This window comes from Homarus americanus, unplaced genomic scaffold, assembly GCF_018991925.1.
Source record: "Homarus americanus isolate GMGI-L3 unplaced genomic scaffold, GMGI_Hamer_2.0 scaffold5589, whole genome shotgun sequence".
Taxonomy (NCBI): domain Eukaryota; kingdom Metazoa; phylum Arthropoda; class Malacostraca; order Decapoda; family Nephropidae; genus Homarus; species Homarus americanus.
This window is the reverse complement of record NW_024736650.1, coordinates 2,838,851-2,866,236: the sequence shown is the minus strand read 5'-3', so window position 1 is coordinate 2,866,236 and position 27,386 is coordinate 2,838,851. Positions and strand designations below refer to the sequence as shown.

Below are 27,386 nucleotides of genomic sequence, written 5' to 3'. Positions count from 1 at the left end.
CAGGACATACATATATATATATATATATATATATATATATATATATATATATATATATATATATATATATATATATATATATATATATATATATATATATATATATATATATATATATATATATATATAGTGATGAACTTTGTGAAAAACATCCCAGTTGACCAACAGTTTTTCTCCCAGGAACATAACTTCCAATAGTACACGGGCTCTACCATTTGTTACACGGTTCTCGCATAACAAATGGCATTACGGGAATACAAACCCTTTGCATATCGTGGTCTACTGTACATTCAAGAACAGTTATGGGGTGTACGACGCCATTTATGATAACTGCACTTTTCGAAGCTTTGGAGGAGTCTCAAAGCAAGTTTCCTGGTGGGAATTATTAGCTAGTAGTACTCAAAATATCGAAACTTCGAGACCTCTCCAGAGCCTCAAAAAGGTGGTATTCTTGAAACAAGATCAGGGCAAGGAGGTCATCATAAATGCCGTCAAACAGCCCATGACTGTTTTATAAAAGAGAAAACAGGACACAGGAAAGCAAGCAGACGAGGAGAGAAATGATGAGAAAAATTAATTACCCCGGTAGATGGACTCTCTATGACTGCCTTTGTAAATGTTCTTTTATTCACATATATCCTCTTTATAACACTATCCTCTTGGCCACTGCTCAGCTCTATAGCCGATCAGTAATTTCTCTGTTGGCAAGTACAGTACTGGCTCTAGTATGTACCTGAACACAAGACAGTGTTGGTCAAATCTGGCTCCCTAATATGTACAAAAGCTGACATGCAAGAAATATGAAACATCCATTGATGTTGGTCGCCATACCTACAGCTAACATCATCTGATGGTTACAGTTATTTAAGGCTTATAAATAAGCTCACACTCCGTGCCGTCTCACAACATTCTCCGGCCAGTTATTCCAGGATTACATAATTCTTACTCCAGAGCTTGCTTTGCTAAATTTCTATTCATGAGGCTTCTTTAATTTGAGGCTGTGACCTCTAGTGTGGTGGGCATCCACAAACTTGAGATATGAACGTGACTGAGTAATGTTCTCTGGGGTGCATATAAACTTCAGTAAATCACCTCTCTTAGTACATGTACTTGAGGTGTTGTAGTGTAGGCATCAGTCTGGTAGCCTTCTTTTAAAAGTTCTCAATGAACTAATAGTATTTAACACATTTTGGTGATCAGACAGGATGACAGTACAGTATTGAACTGCAGTCTTCCAGAAATTGTTTTTAGTAATAAGTCTTGGAGGTTTCTTTAACTCTGTACAGGTATGAAAGAATATCAGTAATGAAGTACTGTAGTGACAGCACTGAGTGGTTATTTCCCATTTTAAATAAATGCAAGATAAAAATTCAGCAATTTATTGTATAACAATAAATTCTTATAACAATGTAGAATATTGACTATATCCATCAATAATTGATAAATTACTTAAAAGGAATATGGCCAATATTTTTTCTTTCCCAAATACTGTACAGTACATATACTGTACAGTATGTATGTGTCACACCAGAAAATCTTTCTTATTAGAAGATAAAAAAAAAGGTTGACTAACAAGCCTTAGATAATAACAAATAAAAAGAAAAAAATCAAAACAAAATAAGAAGGGAAGGAATTACCCTAAAATCCCACGTCATGGCCGAGTCTGCTCGTACTGGAGGGACTGATGTTTGGAATTACAATATGGCAGACAGGAGATATGTGTACTGTACACTACTGTGTTAAAATTTGTTAATTTTCACATTAAATGATAGTTGTTACTTCTATAGCAAAAGCTTCAGGTTCTTGGCTGAACTGTGAATTGACGCTTTAACTAATTAATGAATTAATTCGAGGTACGATTGTTTGAGGATTTATCTAGGTTTCCAATTCATGGACTTGGTGCGAAACACACGAGTTGATTAAAGGAAGGTGTTCGGCCATTAGATGACGAAGAAAACCAACCAACCCATGTATCAAGAGAGCCTATCAAGTAGGGTAATGTATAAAAAGGAAAGATCCACAGATTAATATCCTTCCAAATAAGAATTTAAATCTCCATAATATAAACATACACAGTACAGTAGTCACATGCTATAAATACATTCTATTTACATTTACAGCTTTTGTTTCTGGAACTATGAGATAAAATTGAATAAATATATATATATACATTGCAGTGTTTATCAGTAGGGCATGTAGTTAGTGACACATTGTACAATTGGTGATCAAAAAGTGTGAAACAACATAATTTTTTATTGATATCAAAATTTTATAAGCATCAAGAGGTGAAAAACTTCTAATGAATTATACATACGCTCTTTATTCGTAACAACTCTTGGTATTTTCCAAACCTGAATCCACTGATCTTTGGGACCTTCACTTAGCACAAGTCTAACACATATTGTACATCATCAGTGAGCTTATTTATTGTGTGTCAACTTTCTGGACAACTCACTTCCTCAAGGATGTCAGTCATTCCTTGTCGTCTAGGATAAAACTAAAATGAAAACCGACTTTATGCACTTACTTTACACAGGACGGATAAATTAGGGTACGTCACAGGGAGGAAAGAAGAGTAGAGATCATAAGTGATACACAAGGACAAAATGATAGTCTAGTTTACAGCCGAGAGGAGGAGGAATATGGGTGATTGTCTGGATATTAACTTTTCTCATTCATTACTTGCCAAGGGAGGGAAGCTGGTGGCTTGTTTAATCCATCCTCCATTACAAGTATTCCTAATTAGTCTGCCCTTTATAGGGCCAGTGTTAGTACTATACAAGATGAAACCAGGGGGTCTGGAGAAAACCTGCATTGTAAAGACAGAATGGGAAGCAGGAGACAATACCTGTTGGAAACTATATTGAATACAGAATAAATAAACAGTTTATGGCTTAAATCTACTAGATACCCAAAAGCAATCAAATGAGAAGTATGCATTATCATTGTTGTGTGACATCTAATGTATCTTACAACTTATAAATAACAACTGAATCATTCTTAAATACTGCACAAAGCTGTGACAAATACAGTACAGTACACTGTTTCCCTTGGGGGCTGCCCTGTCATGAAGTGAGAATCAACAGGTCAATAAATATCCTTCACAAGTTGGGCACCATACTTTTATAACCCTCATAAATTATTCAAGTTACTGTTATCAATGTTCGATGGATATACACTGATGGAAGCTTTTAGCTCTCATTGATCAGCTGGATGGAGGTTTAAAACTCATATTACCAACTAACAAAAAGTAGTGGATTCGGATATTAAGCTTGCACCTCATGAGCCTCATGTGCTGATTGGTGATTCTTCTGCTGCCTAAAGTATTTGGTTAATAAAGATTTACAGTGACTTAAGAGGACAGTTACAGTATTGATAAGTGGGTCACAGTTTGGAATGATTAGGCAAACTGCTGACACCTATTTCTTTCATGAACAAATGCTACTACTGTACATTTCCTTGCATTAGCAGAATTAAAACTACCCATAAGTCTAATTTTACTACAAAAGAAGACCAAGTTTACTATGCAACTGATTCTTACACTAACAACTATGTCAACTTAAAGTGGACTTTAATGTACAGTACTTCCCTTCCATCAACAAGCCTTTCTTCGTGATTACAGCAGCTTACACGATCCCAGTGTCTGTGTTTAGGGACATATGCTGTTTGTTATGTCAGTTTGTCTTGTCCATCTAGATAAAAGTTTGTCAAAACACAGATATTTGCCCCAATGATTATGGGAATGTCACCAAATTTCATCAAGTTGTTCAACATAGCATTGAAAAGACCACAGGTCAAAATCATGAGATCCCATCATTTAAGTTCTCTGAATTGTATGTTATAAAAAACATCTAGTTGTTATTTGAAATACCACAAAGTTTTGAGAGTGAACTACACTATAATAGTTTTGTGCTGGATAAACTTGATCTAGACATGAAAAAAGTACAGTACAGTATGTAGGACATAAAGAGGATTAAATAATCAAGGAGTTTATTAAATGTCTGCTGAAATTAATATTAAAGTGCTGTATGCAATAGATTGAAGATAAAAAGAATCAAAGCAGTGAATTCCACTTAAAAGCCTTCAAATATAGTAAGAAAAAGGACTAAGAGGATATTTACACTGCTACTGTATATTTATATTGCACCACACACATATACAACTTGCACACACACACACACACATATACATACATACAGGTCTTCTTCTCCTACCTTCCTATAACTGTGATAACACACTTTGTTGTGGCTGTCATTTTCAACGCCCAGCAAATTTGGTTAAAGAATTAAGTCATGGAATTGTATGTTGATGATACAAACAAGCAAACTACAGTGTACCATAGTTCATAAGTACCTGTAAGTCACCTTGATGAGGAAAGTTGGAATATATACTGTATATCAAATCTTTCAATAACATACAACCTGCAAGTGCTTCCAAGGTCAATGTACTGTACATGAAGACCAGGAGCAAGGATAATGATTTCATTTATATAGTCATCTTTCCTGAGCTTTAACATTACACATGAATATTTAACTCTAAAACACACAAATAACAAGAATGATGAAACACAATGATACAGTACACTTTACACAGCATGTACCACTATACTTCCACAATACCTACTGACTAGCTGTTAGTTTTCAGACATATAAAGAATTCAGTCTGATATTTGTAATTCAGACAAACATTAAGAAAACATCTACTTTAATATGAATCTTAAAACATCAACTTATCACTTGTCTCATGTTCATAAAAGATTCACCAAACTAAGAGACCCGGAAAGCCCTACAGCACACAACACTTATAATATTCATAGCAAAGATTTTTTTACCCCCAAGTATTATATACACCTGTAATATTGTATGGTCAAAACTGCAACAATGTGATGTAGGTTAGCAGTGTACAGTGCATAAAGTCTAAATACAGATAATAATTTGTTTTAAACTCTGTACAATAAGTAACATTACATATCTAAATAAGCCTTAGTGGCATTTATCTTACTAATTAAAATTACCGGATTGATATTCCAGTGAGCTCTACTGCCATAGCACTGTTAGTATGCTATTCAATATCCTAACCTATGGACAGTAGTTTCTTCCATCAACTCTCTACCTTTGCTTGATATAAAGAGTTCTTGTGCATATGGAAGCCTTATAGTAAGTCAGCATATTTATGAAACATTAACCTTTACCTATTCTGTGTATTGTAGTATATTTTACTAAACAGGGACTTAACTACTGTACAAACAAATGACCAAATATTCAGTCTGATAGCAAAGGAGTTCACGTATGATTTTTGCATTTAATTCTACTACAGTAGTTCTTTAATGTTCATATATTAACCCAAACAACAGTATGTACAATAAAGATAATTTAGTAGATCAGAGATAACTTCATTTATCATTGATTCTCAAATGAGCACTTAAGACACAGTTAACAATAAGAGCATTGGTATAATATATAGCCATTTCCCTACAAAAAAAACCCACCTCAATGTAATTTTACCTTGACCTTTGACTTAATATTTTCAAAATCACTACACAATAACTAAAATGTTAACAGAGAACAAATTAAACTAATAGACTACTGTACTTATTAATGTGTAAAGAATAAAAATATATATATATATATACATATATATATAATTATGACTGAAGTTATGAGACTGCTTTTGATTTACAACAGTCTCATATAAAAAAATGGCAAATAAATAAATTTTGCCCCATAGCACCAAATTATATCCTACAAAACTTCTGCACTACTTCTTCCACTTTATATATACCTGTACTCTATATACACATATACTGTATACAGGTACAGTATGATCATGCTGAATAAACATACCCCTGGTAATTTTCCAATCTGTGCAGCAGAAACAAGGAGCTGAGCAAGGTCAAGACTCATCACACCATGTCTTAGTTAGGGCAAACCACGACCTGTAATCTCTCTCTCTCTCTCTCTCTCCCTGTCTGATGTATGCATGCACTGACCAACAAACATACTCAAGTGATTACCAGTAGGTTGAGCCACAGTGACTCTGGCTTCACTAATTCTTTCAGTTTTTCTGTTATCAGATGTTTGTTTGTTTTTCTATAGGCAAACCCCAATACTTAAGTATTTATTATCAAAAATAGTTTTTTCCTATAAAAGAGAAATTGTGGAAGAGTAAGAAACAAAGAAATCATTTACAACAAGACAACTTTCTCACTCCCTTCTCTCTCTCCTACCCTCTTCCACTTTACTGAGAGATTGTGAGAGAAGAAAATGGAAGGAAGGGAAAATCTCTCCCCCCTTTCTTTCTCCATTGTTGAGTGAGAGGCAGGAAAATGTCAGTGTTGGTATCTTACTTCCTTCCCCCTCCCTCTTTCTGCTCTTCCTTGTTCTCGTGAGGTAGGAAGAAAAGGAAGGCGTAAATAAGGTAAATATATAATGCAACTCAATCTGGCCCAAAGATGGAGGGTGTGGAGCTTCTTGCAGGCTCAGAGGAGGGGAAAGATATGTGTCTGCCATAGAGCTGAAGTCCATTACATTGACTATAACTTCACTTTTTTTTTTCATAACTTTCTGATTGTGGGTTTTATATTTTGTAGGAACACACCACTATTTAAATGAGCCATCATTAAATTTTTGTTTTCTATAAAACTTGTAAGTTAATGCCAAGAGAGAGAAAGAGGAAATCTCCCTCTCTTTATCCCCTTTTACCTTCTTCCCTCCTTAAGTGAAAGAAAGGGACTCTCCCTCCCTTTCCTTTTCTTCTTTTCCTCCCAGGAGTAAAGAAGAGGAAGAAGGGGACAATGAGAGAGAGGGAGGGAGATACTTTCTCAAGAATAATATACCCTGGTAGTGAACTGTTGTGTTAGTCACATAATAGATAAGCATGACAACTCAGATGATCCAGTTAGAACAGAGTGGGGTAGATGATGTTTCTTGCAACTCAGAGGGGAGCAAACCTGTCACTTGTTGTAGTACCCACACGTTTATATCAACTTTTCCATGGATTTACTCAAAGTTCTGCCAGTGTATTGTTTAACTGAATACCTCTTAGACTCACTAAACATAAAAGATATGGAAAAAAAAAATACCCAGATATTTAAGTGAATTTTTGGGTTACGTTAAGTTTGGGACTTGGAATGTAACCTTTTATTTCCCAAAAGCTTCAGTGAATGACAATTCGTGGTATTTAAATCCTGTTCAAACCTAACCCAATACTGTACCGTGCTTTAGGGAGGGTTTATTGTGTATGACGCACACACACGCACACGTACAGTACTGTACTGAAATAAATGCAGGGGATATATTATGGTACTTGTAATATTAATTCTAAATGAAAACTTATAATGTTACATATATCTTAATTTTCAATAAAATAGTCAATTACCATCATTTTTGCATGGCTACCACTTCTAAGTTCTTTTCCTACCTAGCCTACACATCATCAATGAATATGGATTCTCAAACTATAGTATAAACCACAAAATAAAAAAATATATATTTATAAATATATACCTGTATCATGAAGCCCAAAAACAGCAAATTATTAATAATAATTTCTAAATTAAAATTTGCAGCAGCTGTTACTATGAGGATTATTAAATTTCAAAAACTTGATAAAATTTTTTCCTCAAAATCTATCTACATTTGAAAGATTTACAAGAGATATACAGTAGGTCTTAAAATGACCCAACTAACAGTATTAAAAATACATCAACTTCTAGTTCTTCCTAACTTCACTACACTATACTACAGTACTACATTTATTGCCCTAAAACTCAACAAGTTGGTTACTCTGAGCCGAGATCCAGACAACATCTACCCACAGTAACAGTTAAATAAAAAAATACATTAATAGTTCTGAACCATTAACATTTAGAGTTTTAGTGTTAATGATTATCACAGTTCTATAGACACTCTGCCTATGTCTCAACTTTGACCTTTACTTCTTGAACTGTCATAATGGAAGAATGTATAAAGAAATAAAAAAGGCTCTAATAAATATATCATGAAGCACCTATAACAATGGGTCTAATCTGCACATGTGCTTTTTCAACATTTGTGTGTATGTTTTTGTCTCTATAAGCATAATTTAAATTTGTAAAAATGTACAACAAAAATCCTATGATGAAGAACATATGAAGGTGTTTCCTGTGATGGCCATCCTTGTTTTTAGAATGAGTAAGTGATCATATAATGTAATGTATAAATTGATTGTATTCTAATGATTGTATTCTCCCTTAGGAGAATACCATTTGTCACTGAAGGTCTTCCAGATCATCGTCATAATCGTCACTGATGCCATAATCTTCATCCTCCTCATCATCATCTTCATCCTCTGTAACATCCTCACCATAACTCCTTAGCTTCCTTCTGTATTCAGACATCTTGCTATCCTGATCAGTCACCAAAACTAGGAGGTCGTCTTGTTCTCCCTTAATGGTGTGCAGTTCTTCCTGAAAAAAAAAATTAAATAAAAAATAAATAAAAAATTATATATATATATATATATATGTACTTCCCAGAATCTCTTTTTACAAAAGAATTTTTTCACAAGTAGAATAATTAAGTGACCAAGGAGAGAGTAAAGGTTTTATAGTACCTATACCAACCCAACACCCAATATACACGGTTTCTCCATACAAAACTTTCTTTGCTTTTCACTCTATAAGGAGGTGAATCAGCAAAGAATGCACACAATTATTACCTAAAATTTTCCACTTTTAAGTATATTCTAAGATGTCAATCTCTTGTAAAATCATATCTTCAACAACACATCCCAAGTTCTTTAAGCACACCATGAAAATTAGTCACAAGAAAACTAAGAAATATTAAATGTTTGACTTACTTCCAATTGCCTGCATCTTGCCTCAGTTGCAGATCCTGCACTTGTTCCCGCTGCTGCTGCTGCTGCACTTGCTGTTGCAAGCTGAGTTTGGAGCTGTTTTATATGAGTCTCAGCATCTTTTACTTCCTGTTTTAGTGATATGTTTTCCTGTTCTAGCTTAGTGTTTATCATATTCGCATCTTTATCTCTGTCTTCTTTGGAGATCTGCAATGATTTCATATTAACAGAATACAATAAACAAAATAATATGTTTTAATGATGACAACATAAAGGCAGTGTGGCATCAATGGTCAACAGTGATCTGTGATGGCCCTGGACTGTTTTGAACTTAGTGGAGGGGTGGAATAATGATGCCACAATAACTGCAAAAAATTAGTGATGACAATGAAAAATATGATTAACTTAACATTTTATTAATTAAACTACAGGAGAAAAATATCTGCTGTGCACTAGCTATTGGAGGTGGAGAACAATTTAAGGTCTACTGTACCACACATTTTTCAATTTACACAAAATTCTACACCTGGATACCTAGTGGTTATAATCATAAAGCTATTTTTACCATTACTCTATCATTTATTGTTTCATGTCAGTGACACAGTAATTCTGGTATCTTCCATGACGTTATGATACTGTACTCCATGCCAAAGGTATACACTGTAAATTTAATTAACTCAGTACAGTTAGTTATAAAAAAAAAAAAAAAAAAAAAATCACAAGATCACCCAAAACAGAAGTAGGAAATACATAAAATGCATTCAACTTCTAGCAACAATTACCATGGGGCCTGAATCTTCAATCTAAGCAGGAGGGCAGGGAAGGGTTAAACTAGGCTGTGCAGATTATGTGGAACATTTACTTATCCCAAGCAAGTGACTTTTGAAATTTACTTACCTGGGTATCTTTTTTACTCGCCCTGACCAATTTTTGGCAGTAATTTTCTTGGCCAGATTTTAAGAGAAAAGTTAAATAAACATCTTAAAACATTCAAATTTATTGTGTATATCAACTCACAGATCACTTGTGTCTGTCTAAATGGTTTCAGTGGCAGTAACACTTGTCATGTGAGGTCATAACTCCTATCACCTTACATTTATAGCCTCTCAGCTTAGTGATTCCTTTGAAATATTCTCAACTTGGCGACTGACTAGAGGCGGGTTGACGGCTTAATGTTGAGACAAATTAGCTGCACCTGACATAGGTCACTAATCCTGGTACACTGCTGAAAAGTGGTCTGTTGATGGATCTCCCTGGTTAAACAAGTACTGTACAGTGAAGTTGGGTTACACAGCACCAGACAATTTCTGTCTAGGTACTGTATTTTCCTCTCAAAGTATTTGCTTGTCCACCGGGCAAGTGCCTTGGCCTACACTTACATTATCTGTGGTCTTACCTACCTACCTTGGCCTACACTTACATTATCTGTGGTCATACCTCTGCTTCTTTATCAGTCAATCCATTTGGTTTCTCTACTGCTGCTGTGAGTGCTAAAGTTTGTGCAGATGTTTCCTTTAACTGTTGTATCTCCGAGTCCTTATTATAGAGGACGAGCTGCAGGTCTTCTAACTGTTTACGCAGGTTTTCCATCTCAGGGTTAGGAAGAGTGTCAAAGAAGTTGGCTGCATTTTGCATGTCATGGTGATTGTTTACCTGTTGTGTAAAAAAGAAAAGTGAGGATAATTGATTATGTCACTGTTCTCATACAACATAAAACCAGAAAAAAGCTCCTGAACATCATAAAACCATAAAAGAAATGATACCTGTGGGCCATTAATAGCTGCTGCCTGTTGAACTGACTGCTCCTGCTGCTCTTGCTGTTTCTGTTCTAGTTGTTGCTGCTGCTGCTGTTGCTGATAAAAACAAAATATGATAAGAGGACAATTCTTAAGCGTGTGGCACCCTGGGTTTGGTTTAAAAGTAAAATGCGTTAAATTTCAGAATTTCTATCTCTGAATTAAATACTGTTACCATACCAACTCATCAAAAATGAATATAAAACTTACGTCAATTAGAAATAGTTGTTATATTTTCAATATGTCAACATTTCAGGTATTAAGAGAGGGTTCAACATTCTGATGAGCTTTCCTCACTCTTGCAGACCTATACAGATATGATGCCCTGTGGTGTGGAGTAACAGCACCTATTGACTCGCTGCCTTTGGTAATTCAAAATCCATGTAACTCATTCTGGATGAGTGATATGCAATAACAGTATTTCCTCCAAAGCTCAATCTAAAAACATTTATTAATATATTCAGAAAAATACAGGTTAAATCTGCTCCAACAAGGATGCTTCTTCAAAATCATCCTTCCATAAGCCAAGTACTGTACTGTACTGTACTGTACTCACCAAGGTTGTCAGTTCAGTATTCTTCTTGTACATTTCATAATAATAGTAGTCCCTTGCATGGGTTACTTCAGCCAACTGCTGCTGCAAGAGTGCCATTTGTTGAGTTAACTGTTCACCACCACCAGCACCGCCGTCAATCTTTGTTTCTGAATTATTAACTTGTGCGGATGAGCCTGTAGCTTCTACTGCAATACCTTGCTGGGCTTTCAGCACTATAGACAGAAAATTTTAGATTACTGTATATATTTTCATTACTTATTTCTCTACACTTTGTCCAGTGTATAACCACTTTGATATTTCTCACTAGACTTTCACACCAACTTTTCTCTACAATATACTTTCTAAACCTTTTTTCAAAATGAAGGAATGAACAATAAAATACACTATATTATACTACACCATACTCACCGGTATTTTCATCATGAAGTTGTTGGACTTTGGCTGACAGTTGTTCTTTATCAATTTCAAATTCTTTCAATTCTTTCTGGACTTTTGACAAGATCTCTCTCAGCTGGTTCATCTCAGCATCTTGGTCACGTATTATGTCTTTGTATTTAATGACTTCTGCTGGACACACCTCCGTGCTGTTGCCACCCATCAGCTGAGGATTTACTGCTCGTACACATGATACTGAAACATTAAAAAAATATATAAAACATTTCAGCTATGACAAAGTTAAACCTTTAAAGGTATACTTCACAGGGTACTGTAGATCACACCCAGTCCATGAAATGTCAATTTGTGATTCACCAAACTGTGGACCACCAAATTATGATACAAACTATGCATAATCCACTAAAATCCATAACTTACAGAGTATGAAACACTGGAAAACACCTAAAAATAAAAATCTGTAAACTGAGCAGCGTCAACTGAGCACGTAAAACTTGACTATGATAAGGGAGGGAAAGGCCATGTAATCTTGTATTAACTTCAGTTTTAGATTTTGCCCTGGACCAGGAACTGAACCCAAGACATAGCAGGTAGACACTGTACCACCACCATCTTCTTTGCCAGGAACACCAGGATATGAAGTTCCACGACAATAAACATTGTAAAATGCAAGTCATGATGAAAAACATTTTTTTAAGAATGGTTTATGACCCCATGACCTCAAATTCCCTCTGTATCACTCAAACTACTGGTGAGCTTTGGTTAAGATATATGCAGCAAAAGCTGAACTTCAGATTAAATACAGTACCGGGTACAGTAGTTCAAAGTTAGATTAATTAATGAAGAACTTTGCTTGATCCACTATTAGCAGTGATGAAAAATATCAAATAAAGCTACTGTATTGGGATGTAATAATAATTACTATTTATTCATAATACCTACAAAAAATTGTAAGGTTTGGTCATTCTGTCTTGACTAGCAAGGAACCATTTATGCAGCACAGGTTCCCCCTATGATGGGCAGGATAGAGTGAGTCACTCCTATGGTTCTGGGAAGTGTGGGATCTTACCTTCCAAACTCTTGAAGAGTCTGCAGAATTCGTGATCAAACACTAGATCTGAAGGTTGCTTGGCTGCCTGTTGAGGTGATTTTGCAGCTTTTGTATATACTTCAGTTCTAGAAATATTACTTAGTTTATCACTGAAATTCTCTGCACCAATACGATCAGTCACAAGTTGCTTGAGACTTTCCCTTGAAAAGTTACTGCCACTGCCATCATTAAACTGGACACAGAGACCAAGCAAGAATGCACAGAGACCCTGACAAACCATCTCCAGTTCATCATGCTCATTGGCACCTACCTGTAAAAATGAATTAAAGATGTGGAAAATTTTTTATAATTTTTTTTTAATTAAGAACAATTTCAATATTTCTACCAAATTTGCATTTGTTATCAACTTAAAGTGATTTATAGTCACTACTTATTATTACATACAATCTTTAGTTTTCAGATTACCAAATATTTGAATTTCACTAAATTTACCAGAGCCGACTTACATGAGTAGTCAGATATGGGACTGCCGTAGGTATGGCAAGGAAAGTTTGTACAGCAACAGGACAATGAGCCAACCAGGTGGAAAGAAGCATGAGGATGCCAAAACGAGTGAGTACTTTTGTTCCAGCTTGCAGAATAGAGGTACACTGTTGCATGAGTGACACAGGTGGACTTCCCACACTGGTAGCTAACTGTACTCGCAACATGTTTTCCTGAAATCAACACAAAGTAATTTAACATACACAAAAATAAAATAGACTATTTCCTCTATCTTAAACAAATTTACCAATAAGAAACATTACTTTCACAAGCAGTAAAAATATGGCCACTGAATATTCTCATCCTTCACACAACCTTGAGCCTTTCATGGCAAGTGGCTGCAATTAACCAAGGAGAAATCCTTTGTCTAATTTTTAGTTTTATTGTAGTTCTGGAATTTACCTCATCACAAAATTGGAGGATTCCTGAGAACCCACAAGTTTGTTGATCAGTTCATGTGTCACCCAATCCACTATAGTAGTCATAAAACCTTGTTTGTTGAAGCTGAACTCCTAACAAAGATTTTATTTCTTAATTACCTTCTGTGTGTTATTATCAACTAGGGAGTGACTCAGAGCTACTGCAGCAAACCAGTTGGAGACCGGGTCTGGTGAGAAGAGCCCACTGCACAGGAGTTGTCCCGCTGTCACTGAGTTTGCTGGTAAAGTAATAAATAGCAATTTATTCATCATCTTCCATTATTTATAATAAAAAAAAAAATCAATATAATCTAGTACAAAATTATAATTACACGTACTGATATTTAACACAGCTTATATGTAAACAGTATAAGAAACAGTTCACTGTTTTACCCTAAGCCCTATGAGAACTGACAGAAGATTTACAAGTTTGGTAATAACTTCACCTCATCTTTTCTTTTTAAGTTTGTTTTCACACAAAAAACAAAAAAGACCAAATTATAGGCTGTTACTGTATCTAGGATATGATAATTCTACTTTTAAAAACAAGACACAAAACACTGACTACATAATTAAGTAATTCCAGAAAAAATTAAGTTTACAGAAATAAATACCGGGTAATCAGAATTTACTCCTAAGTTTGTCAGTCAGCATGGGTTTACTTTAAGTAGTCATGTTATGTAACTAATAACACAGTGCACAGAAAATCAAACAAAACGTAAGTGTAAATAATTAAGTCATGCAAGTGCGAAGCAGCAAATATTTTGGATTTCTTTTTCTTGTGTCCAAAATATATACAGTATATTACCCTGTACTGTGCATGTAATCATTCACAAAGCCATACAACCAAAGGACTATATACAGTATTTTCAGTTCCATGACACACATACACACTTATTAAAAAGTCCCAACTGGTATTGTAGTCATAGTTTATCAAATACTGTAATCTAAATTCCCAGTTTGTTCATTAAAACAAATATTCCTTAATGAATCCCAGGATGTTATGCCCCTATGAATACCAATGTGCTGTTGAACAAATACCAAACAAGTTCCAAACTGTTACCAAGCAAGTCTTGACTCTATACAGTACATGTTTCTTAGTTTACTCAGGCCCAAGTGAGGCCCAGTTTCTAACTTAACCCATTTATGGTTCATTCCTCATATAAACAGGCCACCATGGTGATGAGAGGTGGTCATAATGTTGTACTGCATCGCCTTCCTATAAGGTATACAAGTAGTTCCTTTCCATCTATAAAACAAGTACTGTACATACAGAACTGAACTAAAAACAGATTGTGTTATATCAACATCTGTTTCTGATCACTCCAGGAAGGTCAGAGAACCTCAATAACTATGAATAAATAATCCATATGAAATATTATTATGATCATTCCAGTCAAACTTCATTAAAATTAAATAAAAAAAAAGGACTTACTGTGACTTCAATCTTTATACAGGTACAGCATCAACAGACAAACATACCGGTACCTGCACACATCTAGATGATGCCAGGCAGTGTCTCATGGTTTCACATTGAGGCACAATTAAAATTAATAGTGAGCTTTGCCAAAATTTTTAATCAGTACAGTAGTGTCATATACTGTACTGTACACCCTGTTCTGGATGTGCTAAATGTTATACAGTACAATCTCATCATTACTGTACCATTGTTACCATTTTACGGCAATTTTCCACACTTGGTGGGTTAGCAGCTGTGATTACACATAACTTTGTGGCATTTACATGTTAATGAAAATGCACTGTATCTCTTAGTACAGTACACACTTAGAATTGTCTTTGTTAAAAAAGTTTAAAAACAAAATCAAAGTTTTTTCATAATCCCGATCTGCACACACACACTGAGTACAAGTTACAGAGCGTTTCATCCACTTTTTAATCCTCATCACCTCAACTTTTCTGACACTGAAGCATAATGACAAATGCAACAATATCCCAAATAAGTTGCCTGATCATTATCACACTTTAGTGCCAAAGAAATAAAAAGTGCTAAGAAATTAAAAATAATTTAAAAACCGAGTTAATTTTGCTACATGTACAGTTGCCAGCAAAAGTTCTCCTACAGCCCTGCATAGCAAGTTGTGGGAGGACTTTTGCTGGCAACTGTACCTTAAACATAAATAAACAAATACTGTACTGTAATAATACTTTGTAAGAAAACAAAAGAAAACTAAGAAACAGAATGCAGTGTAGTGTACTGTACTGTACTCTCAACAGTACACCTGGGCTATTAGGTGTAAGAAGTCAAAGAAATATCAATGGAATGTTGTATTAATTCTCTGTATTGTAATGCCAACCTAACCTAAACTAACCTAACTGTAGCAATAGGGAGTCATACCAATATTTACCTCAAGTAACTGCAGTTTATGTAGTTATCTATCTGTTTGCCCTTTTCTATTCCTAACAAAATGAGGTGGAATAGGGACACAAAATCTTATAAGAGTTAGTAGATTGTACAATAAAAAGAAAAATACTGTAAATAAATAAAGTTTGGATAAAGGCTTTCAGTCAGACATTACTCATTCTGCCTGAGACAAACTGAATTCCAGCTTCCACACTGCCTCACAATGTACAGTACTGAGTAATTCACTTCTTTCATTGACTTGAATCATCAGTTAGACTTCCATATATACAGGATATATATTTCTCCACTTTCATCAATAATTCTCTCCATTTTCTCTGGCACAGTGAGTCAGAGGAAGATGTGGAGACATACACCACTCTGTTGAGACACTACCAATATATAGCGGCGTCCAAAACACACCCATTACATGCTCACTATGCAATTCTTTTCTCTGTAGCGGTTTCATCCACCTGTTAATTCATATCCGGTCAACTCCAGTGACACCGAAGCGTGGTGCCACACACTAAATGTTCTTCATATTAATTGTCTGCTCAACATCACACTTTTGTGTTCAAGGAATAAATCAGTGGAGGTACTATGCTGTAAGAGCAACCCCAAGATGCTATTTCAGGGTGTGGTTTAATATTTTAAACTAAAAAATGGTTTGCATATTTCTGGAGCTGCATGAGAGGACACACACAATGTATTCAGTACAGTGTATATAAAGATAAATAAACAATTACAAATAAATACATTAAATAATAATGATAGTCAAACAATGAAAACTACCTTCCAGACTTTTTTATTTTGTAAATGATCCTCCTTTTATGTCTGATTACCTATTCTTTCACCCTTATAAGAAGTACCTGTAAAGGCACTTCTCAACTTACGACCACCCGGACATACGACCGCTGCAGTCGTATAAAATATTTTTCAAATTATGCATTTTCGAGTCCCGGCGTTAGTGATCGCGCTGTGTACTGACAAAATTTTCGTTTGTAATTCCATTTAAATTGGCTGGCAAGCATAAAAAGTGAGAGTTCTCGTGGTGCTGAGAAGAAAAAGAGACCCATTTTAGAATTTCTATGTATTATTTTCGTCTTTTCGACTTAGGACCTGGTCGTCGGTCCGGAACCCTATCGTAAGTAGAGGAGAGACTGTAATAGCAAAATACTTAAACTTCAATAATAAAGCATTGAAAAGTTTGAGTTGTTCTAAAATGCCTTAACCTTTTTACTTACAAAGCTTTTATCACAACATCGATGAAAGTAAAGCTAACTCCCAGAGCTTGAGCAGCTGACTGAGTTGTTTATGTTCTCCCTCACCACAACTGCAGTAATTTCCAGCAATAATTTCTCTTCTCCATTGAACTACTAATCACCTTTTTACTTCCCTACATCATCAGTCTTCCACCCATCATTAAACATCCAATTTGGTTTGACATCTTATTGAATACCATTTCATTTGTGTATCCACCTACCAGATAGATATAATTAATGGTTGTCCCTCGTGTTTGAGGACGGCTGGCCCTAGGGCCGTCCAAGTGTAAATCTATTTAAGGTGTAGAAGCTGTCACCAACAAAACAACCACACCCTATGTTAACAAGATGTATGACCCAGTGTCAAGGATTAATTCGAGAAGACTGGACAACACATGATTTGTGGGCTAAAGATAAGTATGTCTAGTAAAAAAAACTTGCCCGTATCTTAAGGAATATGGTAATACAGTACACAGTCCTTACACCATGACATAACAGTAAGTGTGAGTACAAGGAGAGTACTGTATCAGAAAAACACATCAAGTGTTTCCTTAAAAGACCAATACAAATAATATGAAATCTTCTATTTATCAATTACTTATAAAATCCAAAGTTCACATTTCAAAAAATTAAAAACATATATAATATTTTTCATAAAGAAAACATATGGACAATAATAAATTACAGTAAATCAATATAAAAATAAGGAAGGCAGCTATTTGACAGAAAAAATCCAACAACAAAACCAAGAGAAATATTTTACAATTCTGACCAAGTTTTACGTGGTGTAATTATCAGACCAGCACAACATAAACACCTCATATGTGAAAACATGCACAAAAACTCTAAAACTTCATACATGCACAAACAGGAGATGAGATTTAAAAGTAGCAAACTTTGAGAAAGTTATGCCATCATAAGTTCATTATCATACCCATTTCCTTTGTACAATAACAATGTGCTAAAAATCATAGAAAACATATCCCTAGGTGAAATTTTGAAGGAACTGGTGTTAGGTGCACAAAACAACTGCAACTTACGAAAAGGTTTAGCTCCAGGTACAACTGTAAAAACAATACACTATTTAGTAGCTGTGAGCTGTTGAAGTAAAATTATCCAGCAGTCTTACTCTTCTGCCAAACACTAAACAAGAAGCAGAGGATGATACTCAAACTCTGCATCAAAAAGTCACACAGTATGAAGAATCAGTCTTAAACAGAGTACATCATATATACTACCAGAGAAGTTGACTTTGTATCGCAGAATTGTTCTTTCTTTGGTCATATTTACACTACAAAGCACTTGGTCAGCTGCAACACAAAACCAATCATATTTACTCCATCTATCATTTATAAATTATATTATATTAATTTTTCTTCTACTTTATATATTTTTTATTTGATTTGTGTTTAAAGACTAAAATTCACGCTCAATACTTTTCACTAGAATCCCCAGTACTGAGAAACAGAACCCACCCCAACACCTTACCCCCCTCCCTCCCTCACCTCTCTGCAGATTTCACTAGTATTGCACCTATTTCATCCACACAATTCTTGGGTGTAATATGACCTGTTCTTCCATCAATACACCATTACCTACGGCATACAATCCCTCACATTGCTGCCCTACCTTAAGCAGAACCTTCCAGCATGTTGTTGCCAAATAATTCTTCTTTTTTTTTAAATTCATTCTCTCTACATGCCTCCTACCATATGAACATTCTATCATATTCTTTGTTAGCCACATCTTTTTTTCATGATAATCGCAAATCTCCTCCTTCTTCTTGACATACACTTTTCTAAAAATGTTTCAATGATAAATACACCAATTGGTCCTTCCCCAACTCACCCACCAATTAAATATGTACACCAACTAAGCCTCACCCAACACACCAATGTTTCCCAAGATAATAATAATAGAAGCGGATTCATTAATTTCATTTCAGACTATCCTCAAAGACCTAAAAAAAAAAAATAATAATAATAATAATAATAATAATAATTACTAGTACAGGTATGAAGAAAATCTTGCTAAAGTCTCCTGTGTTTTAATTTTTCAATCCTGGGTGAAAGTCTCTCCTAAATATGTGAATGAATTTTTGTAATCCTTTAATCAGTCTTCTGTCCTCTTGGTCATACTTCACACTCAAGACTTGGGTATCTAAGGTGCAACTATTTTGATCTGTATTCTTCTTCTTCAATCTTTTTCCTTCACATTCTGTCTCGTCAAGATATATGGTAAGCCTCTTTGGCTGCCTCGGTGAAAATCTGTATCATATGTATACACCATTAGAAAAACCCAATAAGTACTCATTACTCTACTAACTCCAGGTGACGTACTGTACAGTATACCAAACACCAGTGAGAAATATAGACTCCAACTCATCTAATGATCAATCAGTCAATGTATGTTCACTACAGACTGAAGCAACAGCTACTTAACCCCAATTGCTCCAACTTATAAAGGCTTTGTTCATGTGTGACAGACACTGTACCTGATCTATGAAAAATAACTGTTTTGTAAAGGCTACACTATGCTCACCAACTCTGAGTTACTGTATGACCACAATTTCACTCTTCAAGTTCCTTCATATATTCTAATTTAACTTTACTAAAGTGAGAATTGTGTCAATTTTGTACAGATTAACTTGAATTTTTGTCTACCTTCCATAAGTGTTGCTACTTCGTTTTTTTAAGATTATTTACGGAGCTATTCTGTACAACACCTAAATAAAGTTGGTTATTTAATTGCAACCTTTATTTAGGTGTTGGTCTTCTAATGGATGATTAATATAAATTCACAAATTCTTCAATATTAGTAGTTAATAGAAGTCAAACAGCAAAAAATCAATGTAAAATTTGCATATGCACCATGCAATGACATATGGCTGTGACACTGAGGTGGTACGGTCATACAGAACATATGATGATGAATAGATTGGCAGCTGTTGCAATGTCAGGGGTTAATAGCAATTAACCAATCAATCATTTAACAGCTGGAGACTGATGATATTGTAGATGTAGGTAGTGTGTGAGGGTATGAGGTACACCGAGTAAGATGGATTATAACAGTTACTAAGCTGGTGCAATCTTAGACGTGTGAGTAATAACAGCAGCTCATGACAGAGTACAAAAACTGTGTTAAAGACTGTGAGGATAACTAGAGACAGAAGTCTCATGGTAAAAATCAAATTAGTAGGCAAATGGGATGTTCAGGATTTAAATAATATGAAGTCTGAAATAAATTTATCTGTCTTAGTGAGTAAGAGGTGAGAATAAAAACAAGTACTGTAGTGTAGTTTCTTGAGGGGCTTGAGTACAGTGTTTGTTCTACCCCATCTAGTTGGAATGGGTTTAACAAACAAACAGACTTACAAACATGTAAATCATTTTACTACTGAATATCCATATCATTCTTATCAAACACCTCAAGAGCTACCATATAGGAGCCAGATTACCAAATATTATTAAGAACAGTTCATAAGGAACCAGAATGAGGTAGAGATTACTACACCTGAACATACAACAGCTCAACCACTGCAAACTATACACAATAATTGCAGCAACTAAGCTTAATAAAAAATTTAAGCCTCTTGACAGTCACATAAAACTGGAGGTTACTCTCTGACAATACACTTAAAGATTAGGAATGAAAACATTTAAGTACCATTTGTGTGTAATGGGGCAGGTGAAACAAGCACATAAAACTATCGAAGGCAAAGGTGAATGGTCTATGAAATTAAAGACCATGGCACAATACGCAGAAAACTATTGGGTGCGATGAATTATTACACACTGAAGTGAGGTAAAAATTAATAGGCAAAATAAGTCAAAGATCTTTAAAGAGCAGGCCATGAACTAAAGATAAAGTACAAAGTCCAGTACACTGCATATATTGAAACGATGAAAGTTCCAAAGAATTCTATGATGATATAATGTCAGTAAATTTAATATAATAACATATGTGAAGTGTTCTACCTACAAACTTAGGGAACCATAAGTTTAGTTATTTTAAGAAGGTGTAACTCATAAGTGTAGCTGAACACCACAAAAGGTGCCATTAAAAACAAATTCTTCTCAGCTAGTTTATAAGATGAAGGAGATTTAAGCAGACAATATGAAAAGTTTTTGTTAGTTTCCACAAACACAAAGTCAGGACACAATTACAATCTTCACTTCCAGGCAACATATACGTGAGCCTTTTGTTATGACACCACTAACAACCCTCAAACCTGATGCATAACCTGTGGTCCTCTCATAAAGTACCTTCTATGGTTGACACCACCAACAGAGAATAAAATTAATATGTGAAACAAACACCATAATTTCATTTCATCAACTTTATATACAGAACTAAATAATAAACTAAAACTTTAATAAGAGTTTTTAATGGCTTACTGACTACCGTACTGCAATAAATTATAAAAGAACACAAGATCAAAACATAAGTCAATTATAATATAAAAATTAATAAAAAAAAAATCAATGCACTTTCTTAATCCTTTATTGAATTAAAATATCTTCAAATTTTTAGTTCATTATCATAACTTCAGAAATGCAATATAAAACCAATTTTAAAATCATGTAGGCAGAGTAAAATAAAATAAAAAAGTAAAGGGATGCTGAAATTACCTGTACAGTAATTCTACACTGGAAATACACGACATATACTGAAGCAATAGTGAAAGACAAAAACAATGTACTTTATGACTTTGTTCTCTATGTGTGAGGAATAGAGAACTGATCCTGAACATCAGAGATTGGATGACAACTCAAACTTTGCTTTATCCTCTTTGCCACTTTCAGCTTACTAGCTCGTCAGGCAGCCAGTTAATTCTCTGTCCTTCAATATTGGTAGGTACTGTACTGGGGATACATAAGCTCTTTGATACACACCAAACTGACTAGCAAGACATCCATTTGTTATTCCCCAATAAGTTAAAGGCAGTTACCCAGTTACTACAGACATAGCTGTCTTTTCAGTCTTATCTGGATCCATCATTTGTAAACCAGGGCAAAATAACCAGTTCTATTCAAGAAGTTACTCAACCTAGAATGGGACCAAGAGCCTCTGTGATCCATCATGAAAGGATCTGAGAATTCTTCCCATGTAAAGCATTTTTCCAAAGACTTCCTGAGTGAAAGAGAGTCAATCCCTTAGACATGTTGGTAGTTACAATACATTACTCAATACTATCCTCTGGTACATGGGAAAGCAGGCAGTTAGCTGCCTTCACATCCATAACTGCAAAATTAGGTACCCATTCTCACCTGGGCACACTGATGGTGCCCAGGCATGAGCAAAAGACCCCTAGGACAGGAGGCAAGCACTATTTCCAGTCAGCCACTGTGCCTTAACCATAATAATAATACAAATAATAATGTAATATGAAATAAGTAAAACTTAGCTACATACTAACACTGATAACTGTGTAGCTTGTTTAAAACCCCTAAATGGTTCTAAATGATGTATAATCAGACAAAGTGATTGATACCCAAAGTTGTTTGTGAAATGAACAGTTGGGTCATCTGTTCGGTGGGAGGTGTGACCAGAATGAATACATGAAAACTATCATAACAGATCTAAAGAAAAAGCAGTGTGTGCACTAACCACTGCAATGTCACATGCTCATTCAGGTCTCTTCCCTTTAGTTTATCAGAGGGCAAACCATTGCTTCTACTCTCCCTTTCAGTAATTTTTGCAGTAGGTGAGGAAGACTAATCATACAGTACATGTATTAATAGTCCCAACCACTACCATCACCTTTCATTAATCTAAGCCTCTAAGCCATAAGTTTAATGTTGCACTTATACTCAAGCTGCCTGGTAAAAATCTGCCAGCCATTAAATATCCTTTTAAAAAGAAGAAAAATAAAGACATTCTTTTCTTAACATCCCTTGGTATTTCTGGTATTGCTCACATCTTCCCCGCAGTACAGTACAGTACATCATATATGACTGCTCTGGTTGACATTGCCTATCGTATATTATATTATATTTCCCAAGAAGTAAAATATTCAATACACTCTGGAGGTACGACATATTCTTTTCTACCCTAGTTAAAAAATGACAAATATATATACTATTCAACCCCCCAAAAATGCATAAATGAAACAAGTTGCTTCATAAACTTTACCATATATTAACCATCTCTAATTTCATTTTAAATTTGCCTATTCCCTGTGTAGGTATCTATATTTACTATATACTCTGTGAATTACTATTCATGAAATAAGTATATTTACCATCAGCAGTCTGCGGCAAAAGTGTCTGAATAATCTGAGCTTGTCCAGTCTGGTTGCGGTAGAGGAAGCACTGGAAGCAGTACAGGACTGCACACCGCAGAATGAAGGGCTGCTTATCATTCACCATAGACATTAGTAAGACAACAATGGCTGGTCTGAAAATTAAAACAATATATATTCTTATAAAACTATACATTTACATATATTAACCATCTACTTGTTCGATCTTCATTTATTTCTAGTGTAACAAAACTCTTAATACTACAGTAAGTCTCCCTCACACTTAATCATATCTTATGAATCAAATTACACAGTTAATATGCACAACATAACACAACAAACCTCTAATAAAACATGCACAGATAAATGTACTGTACATAATCAATCAAATATTTTCACACACAAATGCACAAATGATGATTGGCCTTGAACTGCCAAACATAATTTTACCCAAACTTAAGCAATTTGATTTAAAGGTTAATCAATGGAATTTTTTTTTTTAAACAAACAGTAAATATGTGCAGAAAAATTCTGCAAAGAAATCAAGGGCTAAGGGCAAACTTCATGATGACTGGGACAGCAGCAATGGCACCCTAAGCCTATGGTCGGCCAGTTTCACAAGTCTGTAGTGTGAGGAGTAACCATTTCCAACATTAAGACTCCACAACTGAATTTTCTCCAAGCTTCTAGATCATCTAAGTCATCGAAACAGTTACACAATACTGTACTGTACAAGAGTAAAGTGTAACCTACGTTCAGTTATAAAATGTAAAGCCATTCCTGTTTTACTTAACCCCCTTCACTACAGGGCTGCCACTTGAGGTATTTATTTTGGCTAATGCCAAACGGTTTTATTCAGCACAGAGAGGATCCCTTACACAGGTGGTTAATAAGTGATTCAAGTTATAAAATTATTGTTAAGCATAGTACATTTATTACAGTTACTACCTGGGTGGTGTGGAAGGTGCCATCATACTAGCAAAAAATTCTTGATTGGGCTGACTACCACGGATCATGTCTGAGACAGTAGTGATGGTGTCAGTCAGAATGTCTACTGGGACACCTGAGGCCATGAGCAGACCAGCCAGGGCCTGCAGAAGTCCACACCGGTTCATTAACTTCTGACACGATGCAACTGCTTGAGCTGGATTCTGAGGAGCTACCATCGTCTGTACTAGCTGTTGAAACACAATAGCAATCAATTGTTGTGTTAATTTTTAATTCATTCTACACTAACAATATACTGTACTATTCTCCACAAGAAACATATTATGATATATAATAAATCTTATGTTAATCTATTAATCTGTCTGTTTATTCATATCTATCTATCATTTACGGTAACTTACAGATTCCAAATATCTGAGTTTTACAAGTTGTTTAGAGGAAAAGTGGAGATGGAGAATATTGTGGATAATACTAAATGTAACAAGTAGGAAAGTGGCAGAAATATCCTGTTTTAGACAAGTGACTCCCCACACTTTCAAAGTAAGTGATTTATAAAGGAGAACTTTAGCCATCCTAGATTCAGTATCTGCCATCATACAAGGTGTCTCAAAAAATGTATACACACTACTTTTACAGGCACCCTGTATACATAGTGTACTTGAAGGAGGAGGGCTGTGACACAAGCTTTGTATAGCGGATGTTCCACTGTTCTGGTAAAGCAACACAGACTCTAACACTGAATGTGCTCTTATGGTGGAGCATGAAAACATACCTGTAACATATAGTGGATATTGGTGACCTTTTGTGCTGACCAACCATCTTTCGAGTCCAGAGGCAATGAGAAGAATGATGTAAGTCGCTGAATGTAGCTCCCTGAAACAATTAGTGCATGTGATTGTAATAAAAACAAATTTGTCTTCATAAAAATTACATAAATTTCCAAAACTATTGTTGAAATATTTTTTTAACCAAACTCCTCGACCCAGATTTCAGGTTATAACACTTCTGTAGCTGTACTATAAACTGTGACCTTCTACTCCTAATCCAAACTATCAATAATCATAATGCATCATTGGACACTTTAATCTGGGTATCTTTCTAAAGAATTCCTCATCTAATACATCTTTCCCACATCTTTATACTCTATTTTATCAATCTTACTCTTTTTATAATATTGTACCCTTCATAATTAGTTTCAAAGCCACACAAAACTCACACATAACTTACCTTCAAATTGTTCTTCCTTGAATACTGGTATATGTTTCGAATCTAATGTGTCCCAAGGAAATCTTTGGTTTTATCATTATCAACAAAGTTTTACGGCCACTTTCCACTCTTTTCTGGGTTAGCCTTGATTATCTGATGACAGCTCTCCATGTTGCATCGTCTTTTAGCAGTCTCTCTTGTCAGTTTCTTAACTCTAATGTCATTTCTTACAAACTTATAAACTTCAAATACTGTACCTATATTTCTATACCTCTTCTAGCTCCTCATCAACCAAACTAACATTCAATAGATGTTATGTTTCTCTTCCAAATACTTTGTTTTTTACTTGTTCATTCTCAACATCCTCCTCCTCCTGTACACCATGAACAGTATACTATATACAGTGCAGTACTTCATAAAATAATTCACCCTTCTGTCTAATTCACCATGTAAATTAGGAAATAAAGCAGCAACATTTTCATAATCAACTGCAACAAGTTGTCTCAGCACTTTATAAACTATAATGTGGATAATTATGTGACTGATATCTGAGTAGCTAAATTCAGTGAACAATGAGAAGTGATCACTAACAAGAGATCAACAGAATCACTTAGGTGTTTTGTGAATTACCTTCCTTGAAGAAAGTCTGATTTGAAGGGTTGTTGTGCAGAAGATTGAGCATCAGTATGAGACAGTCCTCCACCACCACACCACCATCAGCAAACCCCTCACCCTGGATGATCTCAAACATGTGATCATAACCGTTCTCAAAAGCTACAATCTTCTGAAGGTTGGTGTTGCTTTTTGTAAGTTGTGTCAGAAGTAATAATGTCTGGAAGAAAGAAAAATATTGTTATTAAAGCATATAACTACTGTAGATACTGTACTTCACTCGCCATGTACATGAGAAAGTGTAAAATATTGTCGTTAAAACACAATCTGTATTTCACTACAGGGGTCCCCAGGTTACAAACAGGTTCCGTTCCTGAGGACGTACATAAGTCGGATTTGTACACAAGTCAGATTTGTACACTAGTCGGATTTGTACCCAAGTCGGATTTGTACATAAGTCGGAACACATGCTAATATGCATACTGTACTTGCAAAACAATGTTTAAAATCCCACAATATCATAGCTGAAATCACCTAATTTAAGACAAAAGAAGAAATAGAATGACAAAATCCAGTAAATAAAAGTACAAAATAAGCCAACAGGTATATAAAATACTGTAAATTTCAAGTTTAACCCTGTTCGTATTGGCAGGCATTCCTAAGTCAGACGTTCATAAGTCGAGGACCTCCTGTATTTAAGCACCATACAGCATCAGTCTTATAGCCTCAAGTACGAGAGATATGAAATTTAAGTTACAGTACAGTACATTCATGAGTACAAATACCTACATCATTTCTGATGACTTCTCTGCTGTCTGACAGTAGATCCATCAGCTTGGAAACACCACTGGGAATAACTAGAATCACTTCTTGTAGATCCTTTGGTCTGTGGAAGAATAATTATGGAAAGAAAGTATATTACAGTACAGTATATTAAAGGAAGACTCGGAGGTCAGAAACACAACTACGAAATTATCTCATATATGACCTTTTTACATGTGCTAATAACAAATATGAAAACTATTCATTCAAGACCATTATGATTGAAGGTATTTTGTAATTGAAAAAATTTGACATCAAACATACTTTGTGTAAAATCCTACATCCAAAGGTAAAGAAGGAGGCCAACTATCAAGCCATCAAGTAAATTGACTGATTGATT

The 27,386-nt window shown here is 35.0% G+C and overlaps 1 protein-coding gene across 4 annotated transcripts in view; it reads right to left on the bottom strand.

Moving 5' to 3' along the window:
• Positions 1-1,363: 1,363 nt before the first annotated feature.
• Positions 1,364-27,386, bottom strand: part of LOC121872292 (general vesicular transport factor p115-like) — a 33,779-nt gene continuing 7,756 nt past the window's right edge. The window contains exons 6-20 of one of the 4 annotated variants that reach the window (XM_042374982.1): positions 27,014-27,110; positions 26,243-26,444; positions 25,179-25,279; positions 24,407-24,636; positions 23,459-23,613; positions 18,255-18,278; positions 13,714-13,832; positions 13,138-13,347; positions 12,650-12,941; positions 11,596-11,817; positions 11,188-11,399; positions 10,599-10,688; positions 10,273-10,488; positions 8,839-9,042; positions 1,364-8,446 (exon numbers count right to left, since the gene is read on the bottom strand). In XM_042374982.1, the coding sequence (XP_042230916.1) occupies positions 8,249-8,446; positions 8,839-9,042; positions 10,273-10,488; positions 10,599-10,688; positions 11,188-11,399; positions 11,596-11,817; positions 12,650-12,941; positions 13,138-13,347; positions 13,714-13,832; positions 18,255-18,278; positions 23,459-23,613; positions 24,407-24,636; positions 25,179-25,279; positions 26,243-26,444; positions 27,014-27,110 (2,572 nt within the window). In that variant the 3' untranslated portion in view covers positions 1,364-8,248. Of the gene's footprint in view, positions 8,447-8,838; positions 9,043-10,272; positions 10,489-10,598; positions 10,689-11,187; positions 11,400-11,595; positions 11,818-12,649; positions 12,942-13,137; positions 13,348-13,713; positions 13,833-18,254; positions 18,279-21,479; positions 21,483-23,458; positions 23,614-24,406; positions 24,637-25,178; positions 25,280-26,242; positions 26,445-27,013; positions 27,111-27,386 lie in introns of all 4 variants that reach the window. The other 3 variants (XM_042374983.1, XM_042374984.1, XM_042374985.1) reach the window with 3 other exon arrangements.